The sequence below is a fragment of the Lampetra planeri genome, chromosome 15 (assembly GCF_965212315.1).
Source record: "Lampetra planeri chromosome 15, kcLamPlan1.2.h2, whole genome shotgun sequence".
NCBI lineage: Eukaryota > Metazoa > Chordata > Hyperoartia > Petromyzontiformes > Petromyzontidae > Lampetra > Lampetra planeri.
Window position 1 is genome coordinate 12,333,322 of NC_136121.1, and position 25,408 is coordinate 12,358,729.

At 46.1% G+C, this 25,408-nt stretch overlaps 1 protein-coding gene across 4 annotated transcripts in view; it reads right to left on the reverse strand.

Moving 5' to 3' along the window:
• Positions 1-2,406: 2,406 nt before the first annotated feature.
• Positions 2,407-25,408, reverse strand: part of LOC144722736 (kelch-like protein 5) — a 64,125-nt gene continuing 41,123 nt past the window's right edge. For 3 of the 4 annotated variants that reach the window (XM_078601091.1, XM_078601094.1, XM_078601095.1), the window contains 8 exons: positions 24,339-24,535; positions 23,524-23,736; positions 21,257-21,443; positions 16,855-17,079; positions 14,068-14,230; positions 12,708-12,920; positions 11,273-11,444; positions 2,407-9,953 (listed from right to left, as the gene is read on the reverse strand). In XM_078601091.1, the coding sequence (XP_078457217.1) occupies positions 9,894-9,953; positions 11,273-11,444; positions 12,708-12,920; positions 14,068-14,230; positions 16,855-17,079; positions 21,257-21,443; positions 23,524-23,736; positions 24,339-24,535 (1,430 nt within the window). In that variant the 3' untranslated portion in view covers positions 2,407-9,893. The remainder of the gene's footprint in view (positions 9,954-11,272; positions 11,445-12,707; positions 12,921-14,067; positions 14,231-16,854; positions 17,080-21,256; positions 21,444-23,523; positions 23,737-24,338; positions 24,536-25,408) is intronic. The other variant, XM_078601093.1, reaches the window with a different exon arrangement.

The following is a 25,408-nucleotide window of genomic DNA, read 5'->3' on the forward strand; positions in this document are numbered from 1 at the left end:
GTACCCGGCCGTACCCGTACCCTACCCGTACCCGGCTGGGTACGGGTATCGGGTACCTGATTGCGACCTCTGGGATGAAGCCATATTGCAGGCGCGGGTGGGTTGATTCTAGGAACTTGAATTGTGAGAAGAGACAAGACGTTGGGAAATGAGTGACAAACGGTTACTCACCAGTGACTCACGGCCTACCCGTACCCGGCCGCACCAGGGTCGCAAACGGGTACCCGTACCCGGCCGGGTACGGGTAGCCGGGTATCGGGTAGGGTACGGGTATTGGGTACCCGGTTGCGACCTCTGGTGTCTTGGGTCTCTCTCTGGCACCAGAGTGGGTATGGCCCACAAACTCACCAGGCTAACCGCAGTGAGAACGCTCACAGCACGGGGGGGGAGGGGCCATGGGGGAAATAGCATGCGGCGCAGACGGCGAGGGGGGGGGAGGCCTGGACCCCCCCCCCCCCCCCGCGGAGGTGTATTGCTCGGGACGGCAACACCGGCCGAATCGGGAAGGGGGGGTGGCAGGCGCGTAGACAATGGGTCGAGGCGTAACGTAAAATAATGCTCCAGGCATGGGCGGGACATCAGTTCAAAATCTAAAGGTAGGTGCACGTTTGGCTGCGCAGCGCTACGTCCCCCTCGGCCTTTGAAGTTGAGAATAAAAGGTGGGAGCCCCCTGCCGGGACGATTAGGCCAGTTGCCTTCAACCTCCGGGCCGTCAAGACCCACTCCCTGCCATCCTGCCTCCTCGAGCCGCTCGCTGCATCCGTCTGATGGCAGCGAGTGGTGAGGTTTTCGCTCGTCCTTCTCCCTCCGTCTCTCACAGCGTCCGTGCAACGCTGTGAGTCCAGCTACGTGGTCATGTTTGAGTGACTGGGTTCATATGCAGAGTCCAGCCAAGCCCGTCTTGCAAAGTATTCCACCTCCAGGTAGTTTGTATTTTCACCGTTAATAAACTTTTAGTTCAGAGGATCGGTGCAGTACGATTTCTGTGCGCGAGTAGAACCTCGGCGTGGTGTCTGCGATTTGTGCGCGGTGCGACTGCGCGGGGAGAGACGGCGTGCCGAGAGGAGATCGCTGCAGGCGTCAGTGCGGTCGTGCCGCGGGGCGCCACATTAGGGTGAGTGACGTGCGCGCCGGGGAGCGAGCGAAGGGCCGCAGCGTCAGTGGGGGTGGGAGGGGGGGGTGGTAATTCGAGTGTGTGTGCGCGCAAATTCGTGCAGCCCTTTAGCGATAGCTTTTAGTGTGCTGCGGAATAGCGCTTAACCACCCGGGGGGTGCGCGCGCATATTAATACCGCCGTTTTCTTTAGCGCAAACCTTTGCGCGAAATACGCACCTGCAGGGGCGCGCGCGTGCACGCCTCCGCTTTTGGTGGTGGTGTACGTGGGCGTGTGCGGGATAACCCCAGGCGGTGGGGAGCCAGCCAAAAATCAGCCATGTCCCCTTCAGAGAGGGCGCTGGCGCGGGGGGGGGGCAATCACCTGATCGGCAGGGGCCCCAGCAAGGAGCTGAACGGCACGGTGGAGGAAGGAGTGGAGGAGGGAGTGAAGGGGGCAAACGTTGCGCTCCATCTGCCCAACGAGGGTGGCGGGGCAGACGTCGGCCCCCACAGATTCTTCAAGGTCACGCATGACACCAATTACACTGGTCAACAAAAAAACCATTTTTTTCTGGCCTGGACTTTTGCAGCTGTTTTAGACTAATTTGAGGGTGCCGATTCCAAATCTGATCTCAGATTTGCTCTATCACATCTCATTTTTATGCTATCGGCATACCCCATTTTCATTTATTTTACCCGAAATTAACTCTGTCACTTATGATTGCAAGTTGTTGCGAGTCAGTGACTGCTTTAGTGTTAAAATATGGTGCTGTATTTTTAGGATAGTGTGTTTATAATATCATTGTATGTAGATATCCACATTTATTTAATATTTTTCTTCTGCATTTATGGAAAATGCAATATTTGATCTCAAAAGCCTGATGTGATAGAAAAAAAACCGATGCCAGATTTGGAATCAGCACCCCAAAATTACCTTAAAACCGTTGGAATACCTTATGCCAGGAAAAGTGTGACCGGTGTTATTCAAAGACTTCATGCCTCTAGAGAACGCACGCTGGTACATAGAAGCAACCGTCACATTACACCGAGTGAAACCAGTTGTTTCACCATCTCCCTGCAGATCTGAGATGTAGACCACATGCATGCATATACGCCCGGAGCCTGTCACACCGCACGCTACCTCGCCTCTTGTTTATACACTGGTGTTATTAAATTGCTTTAATTACTGTACTTGCTTCTTTCAATCCTCGAGGCACTTACGCACATTTTTGCTTCGTATAAAAGCGGGTATTTTAGTATTAAAAAGCGCCGGGCTTCATTTCACACAAACCAAAGTCTTACGCGGTAACCTCTCCTCAAAAGCAGATTTATTTTATATATTCAAGACAATACAACAATATAAACAAAGCATTACAAGCGCCACAACTTTATTAACAAAGACGGCGAAAAAAAACAAATACTGCATTTAAATCCATCACTTCCCGAAGCTAACTCTGGGGTGACGGTATCCTCCCATGAAGTGCGGTCTGCCTGGGATAGGCGATTGGAGCATAATTTACTCCGCGTGTGTGCGCTGTTTATGCCCAAACCGCAGTAACAACAGTGGCTCCGTGCGGGATTTGCAACGCAAAGGATGCACCACCCCCCACCCCCGGGGCGATTCTGCTCGGCAGAGTCGGTGCACCGGTTTAACAGCTTTCCCTACCAAACAAAAGCCACGGAACATTGCCGATGTGAATAGTTTGGGCAAGTGCTACAGTTTATTACCGTCGTTTTCTAATAAAGCAAAATATAGATTGTGTCCACCCCACCCCCCACCCCCGAAGAGCGAGGCAAGAGCTGTACAATCGCATCAGACAAGAAAAAAACTGCCACGTTCCCCAACCACTGAATTTCCACGCAATGGATTTCTCACCTACTTACCAGGAAGCATTTTCGTGCAAAAAAACAAACGCCTTCAAAATGGGTTGCTTCCATTGCCTGACAGTACAATATCAAGTTACAGAACAATATCAAATCCTATGTCGCTTGAGCCGAGCTGCACATTTAATTTGGTTTTAAAAAGCCATTTCAAAATACAAAAAAAAGGTATCGATAAAGCATGGTTAGATACAAGGAGGCTTAAACAGAGACGCGTTGGGGTGAGAAAACAAACAGTCATTACTATAAAGACCAAAAAAACCACATGGCTATAAACAGGCATCACTCAAGGTCAGATACAACAGCAGAGTTCAACATTATTTTCCGCAGGCCACGAAATGAAATTGGCATGTGGCAGACAACATGACGTCACATGCCAGTGCGGCATCATAATCTGTGCACGTGACTTAATTTGTACCTCTCGTCTCCAGGTGTTATCCATCTGTTTCCCTCCCCACTCATCTCACGTATTGGAAGAAAGGCATAGAGCAGCTTGTGGGCCACCCCAAAAAAAGGACCTTCGTGAGCTGTGCGTGGGCCCATGGGCCCACCAGTTGAACTCCACAAGGGCATAACAGAGGAACAAAAATGAGAAAATGGATCAAGGGTGAGGAGAGGGCCATTCTGCACGTGACCAAGTGTCTCGTGGAAGAGGCCAGAAAAGGGCATCCTGTAAACATGATTAAAAAAAGTAAGCGTTTCGTTCGCATCACACGGAGCACCTAAGAACATACAAATACATAAATACAAATGCAGTTTGTACTGCATCTGGCAACACACCCACGCAGAATGTAAAATCTAGTGGTAAATAAAACTAGCAGTCAGGCGACTGCACTATAGGCGCTTTGTCTTACCGTCATGAACAATTATTTTCTACTAGATTCATAGCTTTCACAAGGGTGGTGGACGTCTTTTTCTTTAAAAATATTTTTGTAATGGCTAATGCAGTCAATTTGTGCAATTCGATATACCTTCAAAAAAAATCACAAGTGCATTTTGTAACCATTTTTGGGCAAAGTTTCCAAAACAGATAAAAAAGGATAGAGGCCTTTAAAATAAGTCTACCTTGTAAACATGTATTTTGTTTAATGAACACACATTTGCCCTTCCCTCATTTTGGAATGACATCGCCGAATACTGTATCATTCAGAGATCATCCCTGGCTGTCATCAAGCCCATGACTCATGGAACACACCGTGACAGACCTCGGCAGGTCTCCCATCATCAAATGTTAATATCCTAAAGCCAGCGTTAAATCGAATATGTACAATTCTTTTGTTAAATTAAACATGCGGTATGCCCGTATACGTGCTTATTTTACAAATGGAGTGCAATGAATGGTTTGCAGCATGCGATATTGTATTTTTTCCTTCCTTTTCACCGTTTTTACTGCAGAATATAAATAGGTCTACAAACTGCTAAGCAAAGCAATGAATGTTCTGAAACGGCAAGATTTACGACTCTGGAAAAAAACTGCTCCCACGGGGTGCCCTTCTGTGATATACTTTTATAAAATTAAACAAAAAATACACAATATCCCGACAACCTGCCAAGCCCCCTAGACAAGAAGGACACTGAACAATACAATTACCAACCATCAGATTTTGCACACAAGTCCATGAGGTGGGCAAAAAAGAAAGTCTCGTTCATCTGAAGGATAATCGCCTCAATTTCAATTTGGCCGTTGTAGATGCGTACTGGTCCAATTTCCCAGAATTGAAAGTCAGCACGATATCAAACGATTCTGTAATAGCTCTGTGGTTGAGGCCTATGCAAGGGACTGGTAATGTGCCATTCGGGCATGCAGTTAAAAAACGCACACCAAAATTAGGGACGCAGTAAAAACGTTAAGCCCAAGCATTGGCAAACACGAGTGCAAACGCCTTGCTTTGCTTGCTCAATAATTATTATGCGCCGAACCATCACAATCGTAATGTGGAAAATGCTAATTCCGAACCGGAGATTATTTTGGTCCACAAACTGACATCCAGAGTCACGGCTCTCGATCAATAATGAACCTGGGTTAATCCTCATTTCCAAGCGTTAAAGAGCAGCTTTGCTCACTCTCCTCCATGAAGCCAATATCGCACACTCAGTACACAGTATTTAAACTGAACAGATACGAATGATCAGGCCAACGAGCGTGCTTCCTGATCACTCCTCACACCAACATTGTGAGCGACATATGGACACCAACGATGCCAACGTGGTCCCCCCCCCCCCCCCCCATCTCTTCACCAACTGCACTTTCCTGTAAAAAGGCAAATTCAGAATTGCCCTCTCAATAGGAGACTGCTATTGGTTCTACGATCCACGTGTCGTTTATCCATAGTTTCACCTGCCTTGGTCACATGTTGGGTGCAAAGGAAGAACATCGTCAGTGAGGCAAGTGTCTGTCAGCATTGCTACCCTGCAAGCGGACCATGCTTCAGGGAGGAGCTGCGTAAAACTCCGTAAGCAACGGCTAAACGACACCAGCAGCTTTTCGAACGATCACAGCCTCACAGCACCCCAAGTGCACACACACTAAACACTGAACACATTGTGTACTGTTACACTACCAGGCCGTCAGGAGGAGTTCATTCACAGAAAAACAAAACTCCCGATTGGTACAGTTCCAGACACTTAGAATGACCAAATATTGCTTTCATAAAAATAACCTCTGAAAATGGGGTTTCCGTGAAAAGAGTTTAGAAAGAAATTGCACCTGTGCAATTGTCCATAAGCCATGAAGTAAATGGACCTGGTGAAAGGACTTAACATTTTCAATGACCAGTGTATTGACATAAAAAACATTTCAGCATGTAGGGTTTGAGACAATGGGCTTTTAACAGGACTTCCCAAAACAACCACTGGCCATATTCTTTGGGTGTTTTCGGTAAAGTCACGTAGATAGGTTCAAATAAAATAAAAACGAAAAAGCTACGACGTTTAGATCACAGCAAAAGCGCTTGCGTTGCGATCGAAACGTCTTTGAACCAATCTATGTGACTTTACCGAAAGACCCAAAGAATATGAATTCCTGCAGTCACAAAAGCTTTAAGTCAAGATTTAACCACTGGCCAGTTTGCAAGTTAGACGTCAGCCCTACATTTTTTTTTACTTATCCCGTTTGTCTGATAACACCGGGTACTTTGTTTTGCACTGCAGCACCGTGCCTAAAAAATTGCTTTCTAAATTACAAAATAATTTTGAGAATCAGACCTTTTGAGTCCTGCAATTTTCTCAAGTGCAATTCATTATGCATTTGCAATTTCCATCATTCAAGTTGTATTTAAATTCTAATATTGTTTTTCTTACTCAGAACAACTCTTAAATTATACTACAGTTTTGAATAATTGAACTAAAAATCCTTAAAGCTAATGTGCCATGTGGCATATTAAAAAAAATGTTGCCAATTACCATTCAATGCATTTGATTCTGCCCGCTTGGCAAAACCCCTCAAGCCACCTAGTGGGATCTAAATGACCTCACTTCTGTCTACGTTGTCACAATCCAAAGTCTGCAAGTGCAGGCATAACCACAGCTGAATAAGTCCCTTTTAATACCCACGAAGCAATTTTAAGAAACCCACAGAATTAACGTCTTCTCTTTTGAGAGGCCAGATCTCAGATCATACCAAGGTGATGCGCGTGCCAATAATATTTATCGTGAAGCTACAGATTTGGCGGTATAGAAACAAGTGTACCGGCCTTGGGACGCTTCAGTCCTTCTGTCCGCACCAATTAAACATGGAGGTAAACAAATATGCGGTAATATTGTTGAGGTATTTATATATTAGCAACAGCCTTACCTGCACAAGCAGATGGATATTGTGCTATGTCGTGCATTTAAAGTTTTATGACAGGAGTCCTCTCAATATGGTAATCTCATGGTGGGACAGGGTTAAGTTAGGTGTCCCTTAGGTCACGTGAGTCAATTTGAGCTTGGTCATAATTGTGCATCAATCTCTGCCTTAGATTGCTTCAGGAGTAAAGTACTCTGGCCATCGCTTCAGAACCCTGGCCTTGACAGACAGGTCTGACCAACTAAAGCTCACACCGATGGAAAGCAATTCCACAAGCCACTGATCCCACAATAGAGTCTGAACTTATTATAGCTTGATTAGGCATATATTAAACAGCTCCATCACATGGATTCAAATATTGGAGGTCTTGCATTTAAACCAAAGCTTTTGTGCAAGTTTGGAATCGTTCAGCCAGCTGTCCAAGTCAACAAAAAGCCCTCGGAATGTTTAAAATAACAAATGAAATGTAAGCTACACTTCATAAGACCTGCAGTCGGCAAAGAATTAGAAACGAGCAACGGTTTTGGTCAAATGCTAATAGGCCCACATCACTGACCTCACCACCAGGGGACAAAGGTGCAAGAGCTGCCCTTGACTTCCAGATGCAGCCAAAATCAAGACCATCCAAAACCTAATTCTACTGAGAAATAGAGTTGTAATGTGAAAAGTGACCCTGTGAAATCTCAAATCAAATCCCACTGGGGTAGGTTTATTAATAAGCAATCAAATTCTACAGGGTCACTTTCTTCTCTAGATGTCACTTTTTTATGATGCAGTGGAATTGGTGTAACTGCACCTTTATGCCCTGTGGAGAGAAGGCCAGATATTGGTCATTTCGGTTTTACTATGAATTACATTAAAAGGGGAGAGGTGGCTAGCAAGCTGCACGTCAGCAATCCGGTCGCAGTTGGTGTCGTCTAAACAAAATGCAAAAAAGGTGCAATAACAGGGGGATATACGGAAGCCATTTCGTTACATAACTACACGAGGGGGGGGGGGGGAGCGGCTTGCAAAAGTATGGTAATTATAATAAAGTAGACTTCAACTGCCTTGGCCTCATAAAACGTTGTGCTCACTTAATTGGGTGCCTCAAATTATTTTCGAAATTTCTGTACAGTTTTGCCAGATGGCTGGGTTTTTTTTTACTCATCTGTGGGCCTAGCACGGAAAATTATTTGCCAAAATGATTTAAGTAAACTGCAGATATGGACAAGTCGTTATGCAAAACACCTTTCACGTGAAAAGTTCTGGACCCAAACCACACTAATAAACCCAACCAAACGGACATCCTGGTTCTCTTCCATACAATAATAAAATATATTCGACAAATGGAATTGCAAGTACGAGATTATATATGCAAATGTTAGCTGCTGTAAAAAAGGTATTAGCGGTGCAATATTAAGTGTAACATTTTTTTTTATTTTGATACAAAAATTAACAAACTACACTAATAATGTTTCTCAATGTTCTGATCTGGTTCTGGACTCCCTATGGTGTTTGAGACAAAACACGCAGTAAGAAGCCACATTCATATTATCCTGGTGTGCTTTTCAACGTGTGTGCATTTGGATTTACTCCATGGTAACAAAGGCCTGGTAAAAACACTCCGCCAAGTACAATAAAATATACCAGATACATTTCTACAGTACTGCATTCATCACCGAGCTTGGTTTGGTTAAGGGTGAATACAAAAAGATCTATAATGTAAGCAATCTGTGCTCAATGTAGTTGTAACAATAGTAAACACCGTTTCATGACTAAACACTGTTAAAGTGATGTGCTTATCCAGTTTGTGTAGCAGAGTAAAATTATACAAGGCGTGCGTTGGCGTTACTTCGGCATAAAAAGGTGGTCCTGTGTGAATTCCAAAAGAGCCATTGCCAAGTCATTAGAACTTCACAACATTTGTCAGAAATTGCAGTTTTGCTTTAAATGCGCATTTTCAATTACCACAGTTAGGTTTTTGAAGCAGTAATAACCAAAGCTCTGCAGCCTGGGACTGCAGGAACAGACGTGCCCGATGGACTTGCTTTCGGCTCACGGTGCGATCGTGAACCACAGCCAATCTTGTGCCAAAATGCTTGATCACGGTCAAAGTGAAGAGCATTACCGCCGTGGTAACATGGATGTGAAGAAATGCTCAACGATCTCGCCGCAATTACCTGCATGCCTTAGTGCACGACCGCCAGTTAGGGCTGTGTGTATGGTTTTGGTCATCCACAGCCGAGAAGCACGAATTGCACACAATGCAAAAATTTTACAAAAAAGGTTAGCGTTCGGCGCATGCTTATTGGACGCGGCAGACATGCTTGCTGGTGCGAAGGAATTGCAATAGTTTTTTTCCCTGCATCAGGAAAAACTAAAAACAAACAAACACGCGAGTTAAAAATTAACAATGCTCAAGTAATAACCACTGCCATTCAGGTGGAAATGTATTATTTTTTTTTAAAGGTGACAGATCTTTATATTTCCTGACCAGACCCATTTTAAAAAATGGACATGCTGCCGTGTGCACAAAAGCATAAATGTCACGCGTCGCTGGCATACTGATGCGAGATTTGTGATGTACGCAGCACGCGAGTACAGATGAAAATGTGACCCCCGCAAGGGTTACAGCACCGATACACTGAATCCAGAGACGACGGCAGGCAGGATATAACACCCGATTCAAAGCTTTGAATCTATATACACTGCAAACACACGCGCACGGAAAAAAGCAAATCCAATGGTTTGACATAGCCATATCTGCAAACAGACGGTGGCTTTCTGTCAGTAGCAGGGCTTAGCGAGTATTTCATTTCTCAGTATCATCGCCAGATTCCGCACAAGGCATAGGTGACCAAGCCCCAAGCACCAGCTATTCGGTCGACACGAAGCAGAAATGGGAGGAGGGGGGGGAAGCATGTGTGTATTTTCACAAGAGTTGTCCACCCCATGCACACTTCATACGATTACAAAAAAACAAAGAGAAAAAGCAAACGTGCACAGCACAACGGGTAATGAATTGAAATCGACGAGCCATTTCAACAATTGTAAAAAACTTAGCCATTAGCCGCTCCAGAGCTTGTGGATGTCTCTTCTTCCACCTTCCCCACCCGCACAGAAAGACACCCACTCGGCGATGACCTCGTCAGATCACTCTGACTGTGACCACACATGCCCCGGCACGGCCTAGACACAGTGGAGCCACCTGCACACGCACACACGCAGTAAATCGTGAGCAACTCGTGAGAGTGCTTGCAAAATACACAACAGTTGCACGACTGGCAACCTCAGGTCAAAAAAAAAGGTTGGAAATAAGTATTATTTATGGAATAAGGAGATGGTTTAAGACAAGACAAACAAAAGATACCCCCGTATAGAATTAACAGACTTGGGGCAGGTGCTGTTCGTGAGCACCTATGAAGGCCGGCATGGCACAAGGGCTGGGTGGCCAGCACCACACCCAGCCGCCTTTGTCTCGCAAGTGGTGATGTTTACACACCGTACCAGGTATTCATTTCAAGGCTAAATTGACCGGGGGGGGGGGGGGGGGGAGGGGGGAGGTTTTGCGATTAAAAAAAAAACATCGCACAAAACTAAACCCACAATCCCCATCGCAGCATGAATGAAATCGTTTGAGTTTATATGACACCAGTATTGTGAGCATTTCTGAGTAATGTACCTACTTGGTTGACATAAAACTGTATAGCCAATTGGTTGACCAACACTCACATTTAAAAAGTGTCCTAAATGTGTAAGCGATATCATAGAAATGGCCCGCAACGCATGTACAGTCCCCCCCGCCCCCCGCTTTAGGTACATTTTTTTGACAAAGGCCCCCACCCTCCCTCCACACGGTGGTCTGCCAGAGGGTTGCCCAGGACTGGGTCAGATACCACCACATTTGTCACGAGAGTTTCCACCAGTCGTGGTTTTGCAAGGAACGTCCCCCTCTTTGTTGAGGCAGCTGTCCTGGGGAATTCTGTACGTCTTCCTGGGACATTAAAGTTCCTGCCGGCTTTTCCCAGTTGCATAGCAATACACCACTGAAGGCAATGCATTGAGATGCAGTTCTTATACCTCTCGAGTATCGTGAGCCATTCTTCCCATATTTGCTGGGGTCTTTGTACCTCAAGTGGCTGCAACTGCAGATTAAAATATCTTACTGGGAACTGAACTTCGCTGGCCAGGTTTATAGTGCAGTGCGTGAACCACTACCGCCCCCCTCCATCCCAACAAACCATATTCTTTACATTATAAAAACACTTCACCCCCCCCCCCCCCTCTACGTTAGGCAAAAGTTAAGGATATTATTCCAGGAAGTGTTCATGTGTGACCAAATTGATGAAACTTTGGACTCTGGGCAGCACAAAATTGGGGTGTCCGGTATCCGCAAGCGTTGTCAACACCTGGCATTTCATAATCCGGATAATTAGAGCAAATGAGGCACATACACAACTAAAAAAAATTAGCGCATGACTCATTGTGGGGGGGGGGGGGCAGGAGGAAAGAGCCCACATTGCACACCTGTGCCCATTCATTGGCCACGGGGTCGTACGCCTCCACCGTGTTGAGGTAGGTCTGCCCGTCATAACCGCCGACGGCGTACAGACGGTCCCCGAGAAGGCCCACGCCAACCGCATCCCGTGACACACTTAGGGGCGCCACGGCCGTCCATGCGTCCGTCTTGGGGTCGAACCTGGGTCGAGCAAGTTCACAGGCCACAGGAAGATGGATAGGGAGATGAGCGAGTTAAATTTGCAATGGGCAATTTGTAAAAAAATTAGTTGTATGCAGCCTTTCAAATTGCGTACGCGTAGCAATGTTGGTAGAAGGGCCTGCGGCACATTAGAGAGCTCGAGAAAGCCCCTTCCAGGATATTTTTTGCTATTCTCCTCTACACTGACCAGATGTCTTAAAAATATATAGAAGTGCCCACACTTTACCTCACTAAAATCGACTAACCGTAGTGCATCCACATTTACTGCCGGGTATGCAGAGGTGCGGATTCAATAACTTGCCCATTTGAACTGCCGCACCGGGAGATCAAATCGAGCTGGCAACATCTGAATTGCAAGTGCCGTTTGCTAAACATTGCACCAGGATAGCATTGCAATATTTAATATTTTTCCTAAAAACCCAAACAATTTATTTTGTCGATGTACAGCCGTTTTGTCAATCTATTGCTGGAAGAGGGCCCCCCCCCTTCCCATGCGGTATGGGTCATTTGGCCATACTTCACCTGCTGGACAGAGCAGGTTGATGAAGAGGAAGTAAAGATGTGGGAGCAAAAAACCATAGCAACACAGATTGCTGGAATGACTTCTGCTACTCACAATGTAGTAATAACCTTGCAAACCCCTCGACATTTTTTTTTAAGTAGTTGAAATAAATTTGCATCAATTGTTCATTCCTTTCAGCAGGTTCAGGGAAGTAAAACTTTTTTTTATTACTTTTATACAAATAACCTTTCCTCCAGAGGGCACGCTTACACATTCAGATCAGGACGGTACAAAATAATGGCCTGGACAAGTGAAGAGACGATTTTTTGTTTCATACAGCATCATTCATGCAGATTGCATATCATACTTTACAATTTGTAGCACAGAGGCAAAGAGGAACCAAAGACTAGAATTAAGGCAGCCAGGCGATGAGCCAGCAGCAACTGCCAAAGCTCTGCAGTCCTCTATATTAAGAGATATATTTTTTTTTTTTATCCGAGTTTGTATACACGTGGAAGAAGTTACGCACACCTAGAAAAACTCACACGTGCGAGGAAATGTCACAGATGAAGATGAATCGAAGTTTTTCTGTACCGCCTTCGTCCAAAGCCACCAAACCCTTACCCCCAGTGCTGCATTAGTGATGCCATAGCCACCGTCGCACAAGGTAACAACCGTCTTATATATAAAAAAAAAATTGCATAAATGTGAGAACGTTTAAAAAAAGTCGCCATGCAGACCTCTCCACGCAGTCGGATATCCGCGAGCAGTGGTTGGAAGCGGGCGTGTCATGTCCTCCCACAGCGTAGAGGAACCCATTACAGGCAGACACGCCCACGCCCCCTCGGCGCTTGCACATGGGCGCACACGCCGTCCATTTGTTGGTGTGCGGGTCAAAGCACTCGACCGAGCGCAAGCACGAGCTACCGTCCCTGCCGCCAACTGCGTACAGCCTATGGGGGGGGGGGGGGGGGAGCAGAGCGTGTGCCCCGGGTCACAAGCGACAGGTCACAAAACGCCACGACTGCGTAATGTTATTAGTACTATTTAAAAAATCGCCCCAATCGTGGCAAAGTAATTGCAACTGGCATTATCCGTGATTACTGTCGATTGCCCAACATTAATTTACATGCAGCATACAACCGTGAGAAGTGAAGAAAAAAAAAGCATCTATATTATTTTAAAAAAACACCTGCTAAATTTAATTAGATACACAAATTGAATGTATTTTTTGTAACGCTACTAAACATTACCAGGTGTTATACCAACCACTTGTGCAAATGATATGCGGATTTGATTTCCTAAATTTTTTCTCTCATCCCTGTGGCCAATTACGCAAATAAATCCAACCGTCAATAAACACTGCATTGAGCTTCATTAAAACTCAGTCTCTCTTTGCATGGCAGTGCTGCCACATCTATGAAGTTTCTAAACAAACAGCAAACGTGCTTTTTAATTTTAAAAAATCACCACGACTCTTTGAAAAATGTTCAACAATTCACCCGAGGGGAGTCGACTCTTTCAGGAGTTACAATTAAATTCGATAATCTATTTTAAATAATTGCTGTGGATGTTATAGCATTCATTCTTGGGTCTTTCGGTAAAAGTCACGTAGATAGGTTCAAAGAAAATAAAAAATAAAATAAAAATCACAAAAAAACTACGATGTTTCGATCGCAACACAAGCGGTCATCTTAACATTCATTGCAATGTGGATGAAGGAGTGACACGAACTAAAAAAGAACCGTAAAAATCCCTCCTTGGGGTCAATCTACAGCTCGAAGACAGCCTCCCTGTACCGGTCGTGGGGTTATTTTGACCAAACGCCGGTAGTGTGCGTAAACTGTAGACAGCATAGACATGAAGTATCGAAGTACAGTAATGTACTATTGTTGTACTGCCATAATGAATAGTAATAAAAACACTTATTCTTAAAAAAAAACTATGTAATCGATGCAAGCATCATTAGCTTTAGAATCAATATTAATCCATCTACAGGGTGCATCGTTACACCTTCAATAGAAATCGATACACGCGAACAAATTACAAAATTACGGCCGACAATCTCCAATCATCACGCGGACGGTCAATGCGACCCACTTTCCGTTGAGGACAGCCACACCGACGGTGCTGCGCGGGTTGGACATGTTGGCCACGTAGTTCCACTGCCGAGCCTGCGGGTCCCAGCGCTCCACCGTGTTCAGGTAGCTCCAGCCGTCGTGGCCCCCGACCGCGTACATGGGCCCTTCCAGCACAGCCACACCTACGCCCCCAGACACACACGGCAGGCAAAAAGGTTACGCGTTCACGGGTGCATGCTTACCGATGCAACATTAAAAACGGCAAAAATGATTAACCCAAGACCCTTTGTCCTGCTCGACCCCAGAGCCAGATTCCAATATCTTGCAAGGCCAGAGTTTCACGGATTGGTTATGGCCTTGAAAACCCCAGCCGTGAGGGTGCCGCTCAGAGGTCAACTGTCAATTATCCGGAGCATTTGGGAGGGGGGGGGGTGAAGAGCGACCTCCGTCTGTTTTTATTTGCTTCTCAAAAAGAAGTAAATCGGTTTACTTGTTGACACGTTAGGGATCGACTTGGGCAATGAATCAGTGTCCCTTGGTCAGTTTGGCGAATCTGATAAATTCTACCAGCACGTATGTAAATATGCTTTTATACTTTTATATATTCTGCAAGCATGGATAATCTGAAACTGGAATAATCTGCCCAGGGATAAGAGAGTGAACTATATGCAATTCAATCTCGTTTACTTTTGTAAACAGCTGGGAAAGTCATCGAAATATCTCGTTTGCAAGTTAAATTTGGATGGAGAGCATTCTTTGTAATTTGGTTGAAATTCATTTTAACATTTGCATTTTAAGCTACAGAGAATCGCAATGGATTTAGCACCGTACATTCAGGTTCACGCTAATAGAGCGGCGTGCTCTGGTAATCCTCTAAAGCATTACTCGGTCAGGGCTTTTGAGAATAGAGCCACTGACCCTACGCAAACAGCCTCAGTGGTGAGCATACTAACCACTACATTATCCAGCCATATTCAATTACTTTTACATTTTATTACAGACAAAACATTAAAATAAAACCAATCATCATAAAAATGGACATTTCGTTCCTCTATGCCAAATAGTAATGCCTTGTTGAATAGTACTTTTTTTATCATCATCGAGTATGCCATCGGTACCAAATCACGGGCCAGTGTGCATTCGGATAATAGCAGAGTAGTGAAACCCTTCACGTGAGAGCACGCGGGAACAAAGCACGAGGCCGTGACCTCTGGTTCAATCAGTTTGAGGGGGGGTATAGTATTTTACCACACACTGCTTACACGTAAATGTTTGTCACATGATGAACATTACCTCGACGTTATTAATTCTAATAAAATGAAAATGTCGCAATATTTAAAAAAGCAAAAATGTAAACGCAATAATCCCCCCCCCCCCCCCACCAAGTCATTGGTGACATTTGGCATTCTAAAAGCCTGAACAGACGGAGGAGGGGTCGGTGCTTAGGGTTTAGGAGGGAAGAAGTCCTCTGCACACTTATCTCCTTCTCACCGATAAACAACAGCAGAGCTGCCCCACAAGCACTACGCTCATTAAGCCACCAAAGCAACGGGATACCACAAATACCTTAACGGCCAATTTAAACAAAGCATTTAATCACAAAAACACTTTTACAAGTTGCACTACTGTTATCAGATTCACCTTAAGCCGAGTTTTCCCATTGATAAAACTCTTCCATTGAGGAGCCAACGATGGTTATGGCTCTGTTCAGCACCCCACGTTTGTGAACAGGTACACATTATCGTTGAGCACATTTGGACAGGAGATGGCACTCAAGTTAATAGATTCAAGTCCTAGATTAGAATTACCATACTTCTTGGGAGATTTTTTTTTACTTTTAACCTAAGCATGTGGACCAATTTGAACAAATTATTTCTGCTTTTCTTCTCCCAAGGCGTTAACCCATAAGGTAAAGAAAGCGAACCATAGGGGGAATGAAAATCGTCATCAACTGGAATGGATGCTCTGACAACTCAATGGAGAGTTGAACAGGATTACCAGTTGGGTACAAATAGAAATATAATGGAATGTAAACACCACTTTACAGCCATATCAGTCCACTGCTGGGCAAAGATTTCCCCACGCTATGTCAGGCATTGGGGATGTTTCACCATACTTTATCATAGTGGGCAGTGCCGGACGGTGTACAGGGATTGTCCTGCACCAATTAATCCAGGTTGCGGGGGTTCATATCGCAGACTGCCAACCCCAAAACTCCACCACCACTCCCACAAATATGCAAAAAAGCCTCATTGAGATTCAATGCCGATTAAATAGGTCAATTCTAGATTTTTTTTTTAAAAGCGTGTATTGTGTACGATTAGGAAAGGCAGGTACGTAGACAAGGTGCGCACACAAGAGAGAAGCAGTCAAGTTCACGAAGCCGTGTACTGCACTGCCATCGCATGGCCACCTGGCAACCTCAATGGATAGCGACGTTCACGAAATGTGTACCATCTAGAAACCCTTGCCTTCAAAATTCTGAATCACAAGAGTGCAAGAGTCAAAGCTCTGAAATGCATTAGTACGTCTGTCTAAATTTACAATATATAGTGTATAATGCAAATACACAATAGTCAAGTCCCACCAGACTTGAATTTTACATAGCCGAGGTATTATTGCGAATTCTATACTCGTGGCATATGAAACAAGGACCGGACGATGTCACCCTCCGCCCTTCACAAGGTACGACAATCTACGTTACACATAACACCACATTATTCGTAAAAAAAATATATAATAATAAAAACACCGGTTCCCGCACAACTCGTTTTAGCTTGGTCACCGTGCGAGCCATCCCATTTACCGAGGCCGTGCCGGTGTGTGGACATGGGCAGCAGCACGCTCCAGGTGTGCGTGCGTGGATTGTAGCACTCGACGGTGTTGAGTGTCTTCAGGCCGTCCCGCCCACCCACGACGTACACCTTGTCGTCCAGCACGGCCACGCCGAACTGCAGCCGTCGACCGCTCAGCATGGCCACCTGCGTCCACGTGTTGGTCCTCAGGTCGTAGCGCTCGATGCTGGTGGCTCCTGCATGCGCGGTGGATGAACATTTTTAAGCGTTACGCCGCTTTGTCCGCAGAAGTTTGCAGTTGGAGATCCCTCCCCACTCAACTGGCCCCACAGCCGCTCTGGTTAATACTGCAGCACGTATCAAAGATAAAATACCCGCCGCCCCGTTTGCTGCAAGGCGAACGCGACCAATCCCATGACGTTATTCAAAAAGGCAACGTAGGGCCATGTGGTCCAATCTGTCAAATCTGAAAGGTTGCCTAAAAATTACTAACTTGGGAAACGCACAGCAATGCTCACTACTGTGAAACTTAGCAGAGTCCTCTTGGTAGGGAGTTTTGATTCTCCGTCAGAATGTTGTGGGCAAGTAAATGTTTTATAATGTAAAGTGTGCTTCCATGTCTTGCGTTATAATACTTAGCTTGTGCACAGATCCTAAAGGCCAGCAATAAACAGCACTAGTTAAAGGTTTACAAGGTAAAGGGTTGACAAGTTTCACGAAATTAAGCAAAGCTAAGAATTTGGGAAAAAGAGACCAAGCGAATGATTAAGTTTCGCAGCGGGAGAAAGGCATAACGGGAAGCGTGTTGTTCACCTGCAGTAAGGTGGTGACACAAACAATGAATGAATGAGAGGAAACTGTTGGTCTCATAGATGCTCCAAGCCTGGGGTGTGTCATTCAGACTGTCTTCTCGACAGACCTATTCTTGACCCGAGGACAGCTGCTTGCGTTGTGGCCGAAACGTCGTGAGATTTTATTATGTTTTATTTTTATTATTTTATTATTTCCATTCTACGCGACTTTACCAAAATAACCAAGAAGAAGTTCCCCAACATGGTTGGACAAAGATCCCCCTTATAGCCTTGACAGACTATTAGGGCAAGTGCTGTTAGAGAGCACCTATGAAGGCCAGCACGGCACATGTGGTGACGGGTGGCCAACACTACGCCCGGCCGCCTTCGTCTCCCTAGTGGCGGTGTACGCACCACACCAGAAACTCATGAGGCAGAGTCGATCTAGGGGAGGCCGAGGACCGGTTCAGATCATCACCGATGTTGGCTGCGAGCGGGAATCTTAGCACAGAGTGCCAACCACTCCACTACCGTCCCCACGATATATAAAAGCACACAATTTTTTTTTCTGTTGGTGCAATGAGCATTACTTAAAAAACTGAAGGTGGCAAACATTTCATTTTGTAGCACTACTTTTAAATTGGGTGCCCACTTTGCAATTAGCCGATGCTCAAAATGTAACCTTTAATTTTTGCAGCGTAATTGCAGCTATACAATTGCTTATTTTTACCCCAGTTTGGTGAGAAGAGAAAATTACATAATTTCTGAAACGGTGAAAAAAAAAATATGAAATGGCTGGACCTTTCACATTTTAATTTTGCATAAGTATGGGAATAGTTTAATAGAATACTTAATCTTTTGCAGAAAAGCGCTGTTCCACACAACTTTAAAACCATCCAATAATAATAGATGAAAAAAGAGAGGACTTCAAAATTTACGATTATTAATTTGCCAACACCCACACCAACAGCATCTTCCTCATATATATGCAAGCATAATGAGCACCTCATTAGGATAAAATCTCTATCGGGTCCCAAACTACACCATCGTTCACAAAACCCCTGAGGAGGGGGGGGCACAAGCAGATCCAACGCGCTACCTGGGCACACTGCCACGAGGCGACGCCTACACGGCGACCGGGCAATGTGCACCTTTGGGCGTGCTTCCCTGGGAAGCTGCATCCATTTCTCATGCCCCAAGGGGGCTGGGTCTTGTGGGATATATTTGGCCGACCTGATAGCGGCAACCAAGAGCAGATGTGCTGGTGCACTCTTAACATCCAAATCGTGGCTCCGCAAGCAGAGCACCCAATGTTTTTCTTTTCCTTTTATCTTCTTCACCTACCCCCCCCCCCCCCCCCCATTATAAATTCTAAGCGAGTATAGTCACAAAGGGCAGCAATCCCTTTCCATTAAAACAAAAAATCAATAGTAATGTGGGGCTGCACACAGGAGCAAGGCACCCGAGGTGCGAGAGCAACAACCGTATCAGTCATCCGGGTGGTGGGGGAGCTGTCATTGCGCTGGGAGGTTATCTTAATCCCTCCAAATTAATTCGCACCGCTCCCTCCAACCGCCTCCCTGCCCACCCCCTCAACTTTATCCCCACACGCCTTCCCCCCCCTTCCTTCACTTAAAAACGTGAATGGGAATTCAATCGCGTCGCACAACATGTGGGGGGGGGGGGGGCGCATCGTGCCACTGGCCAACATTGATACGCCTTGGCCAAGCGGTCTGTCACAGGGTGGATTACGAGGTGTGCGCGTGGGTGGATTAATGCGTTTCTCACACCCGCAATAAAATTGATTCGAGGTCTCAACCACGAAGAAGATGCGACCCGATTTGACGCGCGCACGCACGCACGCGTGCGGCGAGAGTTGGGGGTACCTAAAAGCGTCGCTGCAGTTCACCGTGGTCAGTTACCACGATTGTGGGATGCAGGTATATGAAATAGTTACCAATATCATAATAAAAAAATACCGACGATAAAATCTGGTCACCAACAACTAGTGTGCAAGGAAGCGTGGACAAGCGCGTGCTGCGAATTACATTGAGGGAGAAAAATAAACGTGATTTATAGAATGGAGACAGGTTAAAGGCAAAATTCAACCTGCAAAGTTAAAGTAAGTGGGCTTGGGCAGGACGCATCGTGATAAGGGATGATGGCCCAACAGGCAAGGCATGAACACACATCTAAGATGATGTCCATAGAGGTGGAGCAATGAAATTCAAAACGTGTATAGGGTGCTCGATCGGTTGTTAGATCGCAGAATCCACTTAGATATAGCAATGGCTTGGAAACTGTTCATCCAGCAGTGAATTTCACCAGAGCTGATGTGTTAATTATAATTATTTGCACTCTTATTACACATTCTTGGTTCTTTCGGTAAAGTCACGTAGAAGGGAAATAATAAAATAATAAAGATAAAACTATTTAATTCTCACGACGTTTTGATTGCAACCACAAGCAACTCAAAATCAGGTGTGAAAACCACAGCAAGAAAATTTTTAAAAAAGTGGCGGTTATTTCTTAACGTTAGCACCATGGACAGCAACTGGCGGTTGTTCAGACGGACGAGTCCATCTATGCTCGGAATGGAGGAGGGGGGAGAGAAAGAGAATGGAATTCGGTCTGAAAGTCACCGTAAACGTGAACACAATCAATTAAGACCTGAAATGGTTTATCAAATCCTTCCAATGATTGCTAAGCCAGAATTTATCTTCTCGGTTGAAATCGTCTCCGTTTGTATATGTGGATAGCCTCATGAACAAATCTCTCATGGTAGCCAGATGGCTTCCAGAGAACCTCTGTCTTGGAGAAATCAATGTCATGCGAGCCCACTGAATTGTAACAGTGGTCTGCCACGGCAGAGGTGTTTTAGGTCTGCTTTGTGTTCACGGATGCGGTCGAGACATGTCGTTTGATTTCCAATGTAATTGCTACCACAGAGGCAACTTAGTTTGTAGACGCCAGGGTACTGTATGTCTGGAATCACATATTTTACAGACAGGACCAGATCACGGATTTTATGTACAGTGTTGAATCGGACCTGGACGGTGTTTATTCAAGATTTTGGAGATCTTTTTTGTGACCTCCGCAATGTAGGATAAGGTGATGGTTTTGAATGGCTCCTCAAGAGGGTCCTTCATGGTTACAGTGATGGCTTTGCGGATTGTGTAGTCGGAGTAACCATTAGCCACATTAATTGATCAAACCAAACCGTTTTCGCTGAAACCTTCTGCTTCCAGGCCACCAAGCAAAAGTTTTTTAAAAGATTCAAAAACGGTGTATTTAGTACAAAGGCTAGCCCGCAGCAAGACCACACTGCGCGATGCATACCAGATTCGCCTGCTCAGTGTGGATAATATTTGGTCGAGCGAAGGCTTGTGGAGAAGAAAATGGTGGGAGCCATGTTGCATACTTTAACGCGAGCACAAAAAATGGCCAACGTCTCAGAAATCTAAATTTGGGCACGCTGCTGACATTTTTAGAAGCATCATTCCAAACCTAATCTCCCTCTCCAGCCTCACTCCACCGTCTCGCGCCACTCTCTCACCCTCTCATACCAGCGCCCCAATTACCCGACTGCCCCCCCCCCTTCTTCCTAATTCATACAGCTGACCCTTGGTGGCGTCCATTCCTCCGACAGCAAACATGGTCCCCACGGTGGATTTTCGTGGCCGAGTGGAGGCCCCTTGCATGGCTGGGCGGCGCTCGGGAAGGAGGTGGTACTTCATGGCTTGCAGCAAAAGACGTTGGCACTCCACATCATCGCACAGCAATGGGTTGCTTTCCAGGTCGCCCAGGAACTGATAAAAGTGTGTGTGGGGGAAGGTTAAGGGCAGTGAGGCAGCGGGGGGGGGGGGAAGACAAAGGTTGTTATTGAACTTTATTTTATTTTACCAGGTAAGGCCCACTGCGCTATGTAGCTCTTTCATACGCGACCTGGTCACAAATGATAGCTCAACGAAGTTGCTTGTGGAAATTTATAGCAGACTCGAAACAAATGTTCCTAAATGTTGAGGAAAAAGCCGGAGGACCCAGATAAAAATCCACGTGGCCACGGTGAAAACATGCACACTACAAATATACAAGTCAGGATCAAACTCACGACCTCCTGTATACCAGACGAGGTAGTTAACATCTAGGTCACCGTGGCATCCTGTTGCTGGAAGACACCCTGAAATTGGGTGTACAAAGATGAGAAAAGAACGTGCCACAAGTACTCGGAGAACATCGCATATCTGCTCGGCTCGCAAAACGCGTGGGCGCCCGTGCAATTGTGCATATTCTCGCCGACATTGCCACACTCCTGTGGCGTCTAAAGAATAGTACCGGTGTGCACATCCCACGGTGCCATAGTATTGCAAGAACACAGCTGCAGGGGCTGAGGACCTAGTTTTTTTTTAACGAATTAAAGCATAAACTATCATGCCTATCTTGCAATAAAAGTTAACGTGCCGAATGGCAATCTTTCCAGTGCTCATCGGTAACACTAGTGTGTCGATAGCTGGAAGTGTACATTTTCATAAGACTCACACCCCCCACCCCTGCCTACCTCACCCCTCCACAGACTCTCCCTGCCTCTTCCCTCATCTCACTCTTCCCCCTCCACTCTCTTCACTCCAGCAACCAGGGCTCTGTGTCCAAGCCACCATTCAACCTGCGCTCAGTGGGAGGTCGCCCATTCTCCTCCACTGCACCCATTAGTCGGAAGCTTCCTTCTCCCAGCCATCCACGCTGTCGGCTGTTGCAGTCCAGGTCAAAGACGTTTCTTTCTCCTCCCCACCCCCCATATAGGACCGACTAGCCCTCTAAAAATGAAATAGGGAGCACTATTTAATGTACAGCTCCTTGAGATGGTGTGGCATTTAAATACCATATGAATTGTATTCTGTGCGCAATGAATAAATACTATGTACACGTTTTATGTTATTCAAGCACTTGATACCAACAAATCCTTAAAAATGAAGCCTATAATAGGCAACGTTTTGGGAAATTGCTCTTCTTCGCAGCACAGAGAGAGGCTAGAGAGGTCGGGTCTGTTTGTACACCACCAACAACGCAGCATCAAATAATTTGTGTTTGATACCGGGTCATTACAAACGGCAGAAGTTTTTTGCAAATCCACGCACACAGCTGTGCATGAACGCTTGCACACGTAGGAGACAGGACATTAGAGCCACGATGGGCCACGAAGTGACAGTAACAATCACCGGGAGCCAAATCGGTTTTAAATCCCACCCCATCCCAGCCTGTCCACTCAGAAGCATAAATGACAAGAGTTAGCCAAAAAGGGAGGTTTGCATGTGGCAAGGTAAAGTGTGGATACTCCCAACCGCTTCCGAGGCATCTGGCCAGAGTAGAAAAGAGCCAAAATAGCAGAGCTTTCTCTCGCAGAAGCCCTTCCCCGCCAGTAGTGGTGTATGCCTGCAATTTGCAGGTTTGCACCTTTTACATGTCAAACAAAGAAAAAAGGTCCCCCCCCCCCCCCGTATAGCTTAGACTCTTGGGCAAGTGCCGTTAAGAGAGCAGCTATGAAGGTCGGAACCACACACGAAGGGGTGGGGGGTGGCCAACACTACGCCCAGCCGCCTTCGTCTCCCCAGCGCTGATATGATACACACCGCACCAGAAACTCACTTCAGGCCGAGTCGACCTAGGGGAGGCCCAAGACAGGTTTAGATAAATCACTGGTGTCAGCCGTGACCGAGAATGGAACTCGGATCGCCAGGTGCGGAGCGCAGCGCGCCAACCGCTACACTACCCACTCCCCTCGTTTTTCACGACCACAACCGCCATTCGCCACCAAGCGGTGGCAATGTCACCAGTGCTCATGCCAGGCCATGTTATTTCTCGCAATACACACACGGAGACACGCAGGCTCACTTGCGGCGAGAGCAGCGGAAGGCGTACGTGAGTGAGCAGGCCCGGCAGGACGTGGCGCCGTGTCTCGGCGTCGTGCATCACCCAGGCCATGAGCGCCTGAAACACCGTCTCCTCGCCCGGCACGTTCATCTCCTCGCTGGCAAAGAGGTCAGCGACCGCCTCCGTTGGCAGCAGCAAGAACTCCTGGTTTCTCATCACCTCCAGGAAGTTCTCCTGTGTGTACCAAGGCAAACAGGTGTGGCGCTCCGGTTGACTCAAAGCACATCACGATCACAACATCTGGGCTCAAGGTAAGCGTGGTGGAGGGGGCGGGAAGCAGGGTTGTGCTTCAATACCCGCGCGAATTTACCGTTTTGCACAGTTTTCAAACGGGTCACACGATGTTATTTTCGCAACGTCAAATTTCCATGAATTCAAATATTACAAAGGTTTTATGAAAACGAGATGTGTTGAAAAATGTAATTAAACTATTAGCATTTCAAGTAATTATGCATTTAGCAGCCAAACCATGCATGTTATTCAAAAACACCTTATTTATATAACATAAAAATAGCCATCTGAAAAACGGGACTAAATAGCCAAACATTAAAAAAATCTAAATCTCATTCCTAATACGTGTGTATATATATGCCAACAAATATGGGAACCGTACCAAAAGCCACCACTCAGTCAATTACAGGAAACGTATTATTCGCACCTCGGCAGAGACACCCGTGGGAATTCTACCCCCTGCCACCTCCCCCCTCCCCTTCTATGACGCCCATCACCTCAGGGGGTGGGGGGGGTGGAGGAACCCACGGCAATCAGACGCTCACCATGGTGTAGTTGTGTGCCACCTTGTGCAGGTCGGTGCAGCCCTGGGCGTCGGCAAACGAGCGAATGCCCAGGCAGTTGGAGGGGTGCAGCTGCTTCATGAGGAATCCGCAGCAAGCCTCCACCACGGGCGACAGCTGGAGCAAGCACGCGGCCGCCAGCAGGCCCTCGATGGTGTCCTCTCGCAAGTCCAGGCGGCCTGCGATGTTTCCCCCCCGTCCCCCGCCCCCAAAGGATTTTGTTAACAAAACGATGTCAGGCACAGAGTATGTGAAAAGGTGGTTGATGCCAGCACACAAAAAAAACACATGGACAGATTACAGTGCAATGAAAACCGGTCTAAAAACCGCATGTTTCAATAAACTAACAACCCTGTGTTTCTTCCTAAGCTCTGATACCCCTGTAGGAGTGGCCTGCGTTTTGATAGTTGCCATTGGAACGTGGTAACAACGGTCTCTTATCCGACTATGTCACGTACCCCCGCGCACTGCGACTCGAAAAACCGCCTGCATTACATGTGCAGTAAATAGCAATTTGTGGAACTGTTATTGTCTGTTGTCATTGTTGACAGTCCACCTATCAACAGCACCACATGGGACCGTCACATATCTGCCCTAAATAGCACTTCACCGTCCACAATCAGCGAGGTATGTGTGTGGTGCGATTGTCATTCTCTACAAATGTTCATATACCGGACCTCGTCACCGATATGCCTATAACTCGGTACCATACGAAGTTGTACCGACTAAATGAAAACAGTACCTTGACAGCCCTTTGTTACCATTGGAACCTCATTTGCCAGAAGAAAAAATATGATAATTGGTTTTTTACCCTTTTATCTGGCAACAAAACTGACACCTTGTTTTTCCAAGGAGTCATGTTTGCATAGACCACAATACCTGCAGTCATAATACAAACAAAAAACACAACTCTGATAATGTATGCACTGTCCTTGAAGTTGATTGGTCCACACCCGAGATAGCTTTCCTTAGAGCCTAGTCTCACATGGTGTTGGACCAGTTGAAAGGGTAAAAATCTATCACTATATTTTGCCACTGATAAAGGAGGTCTC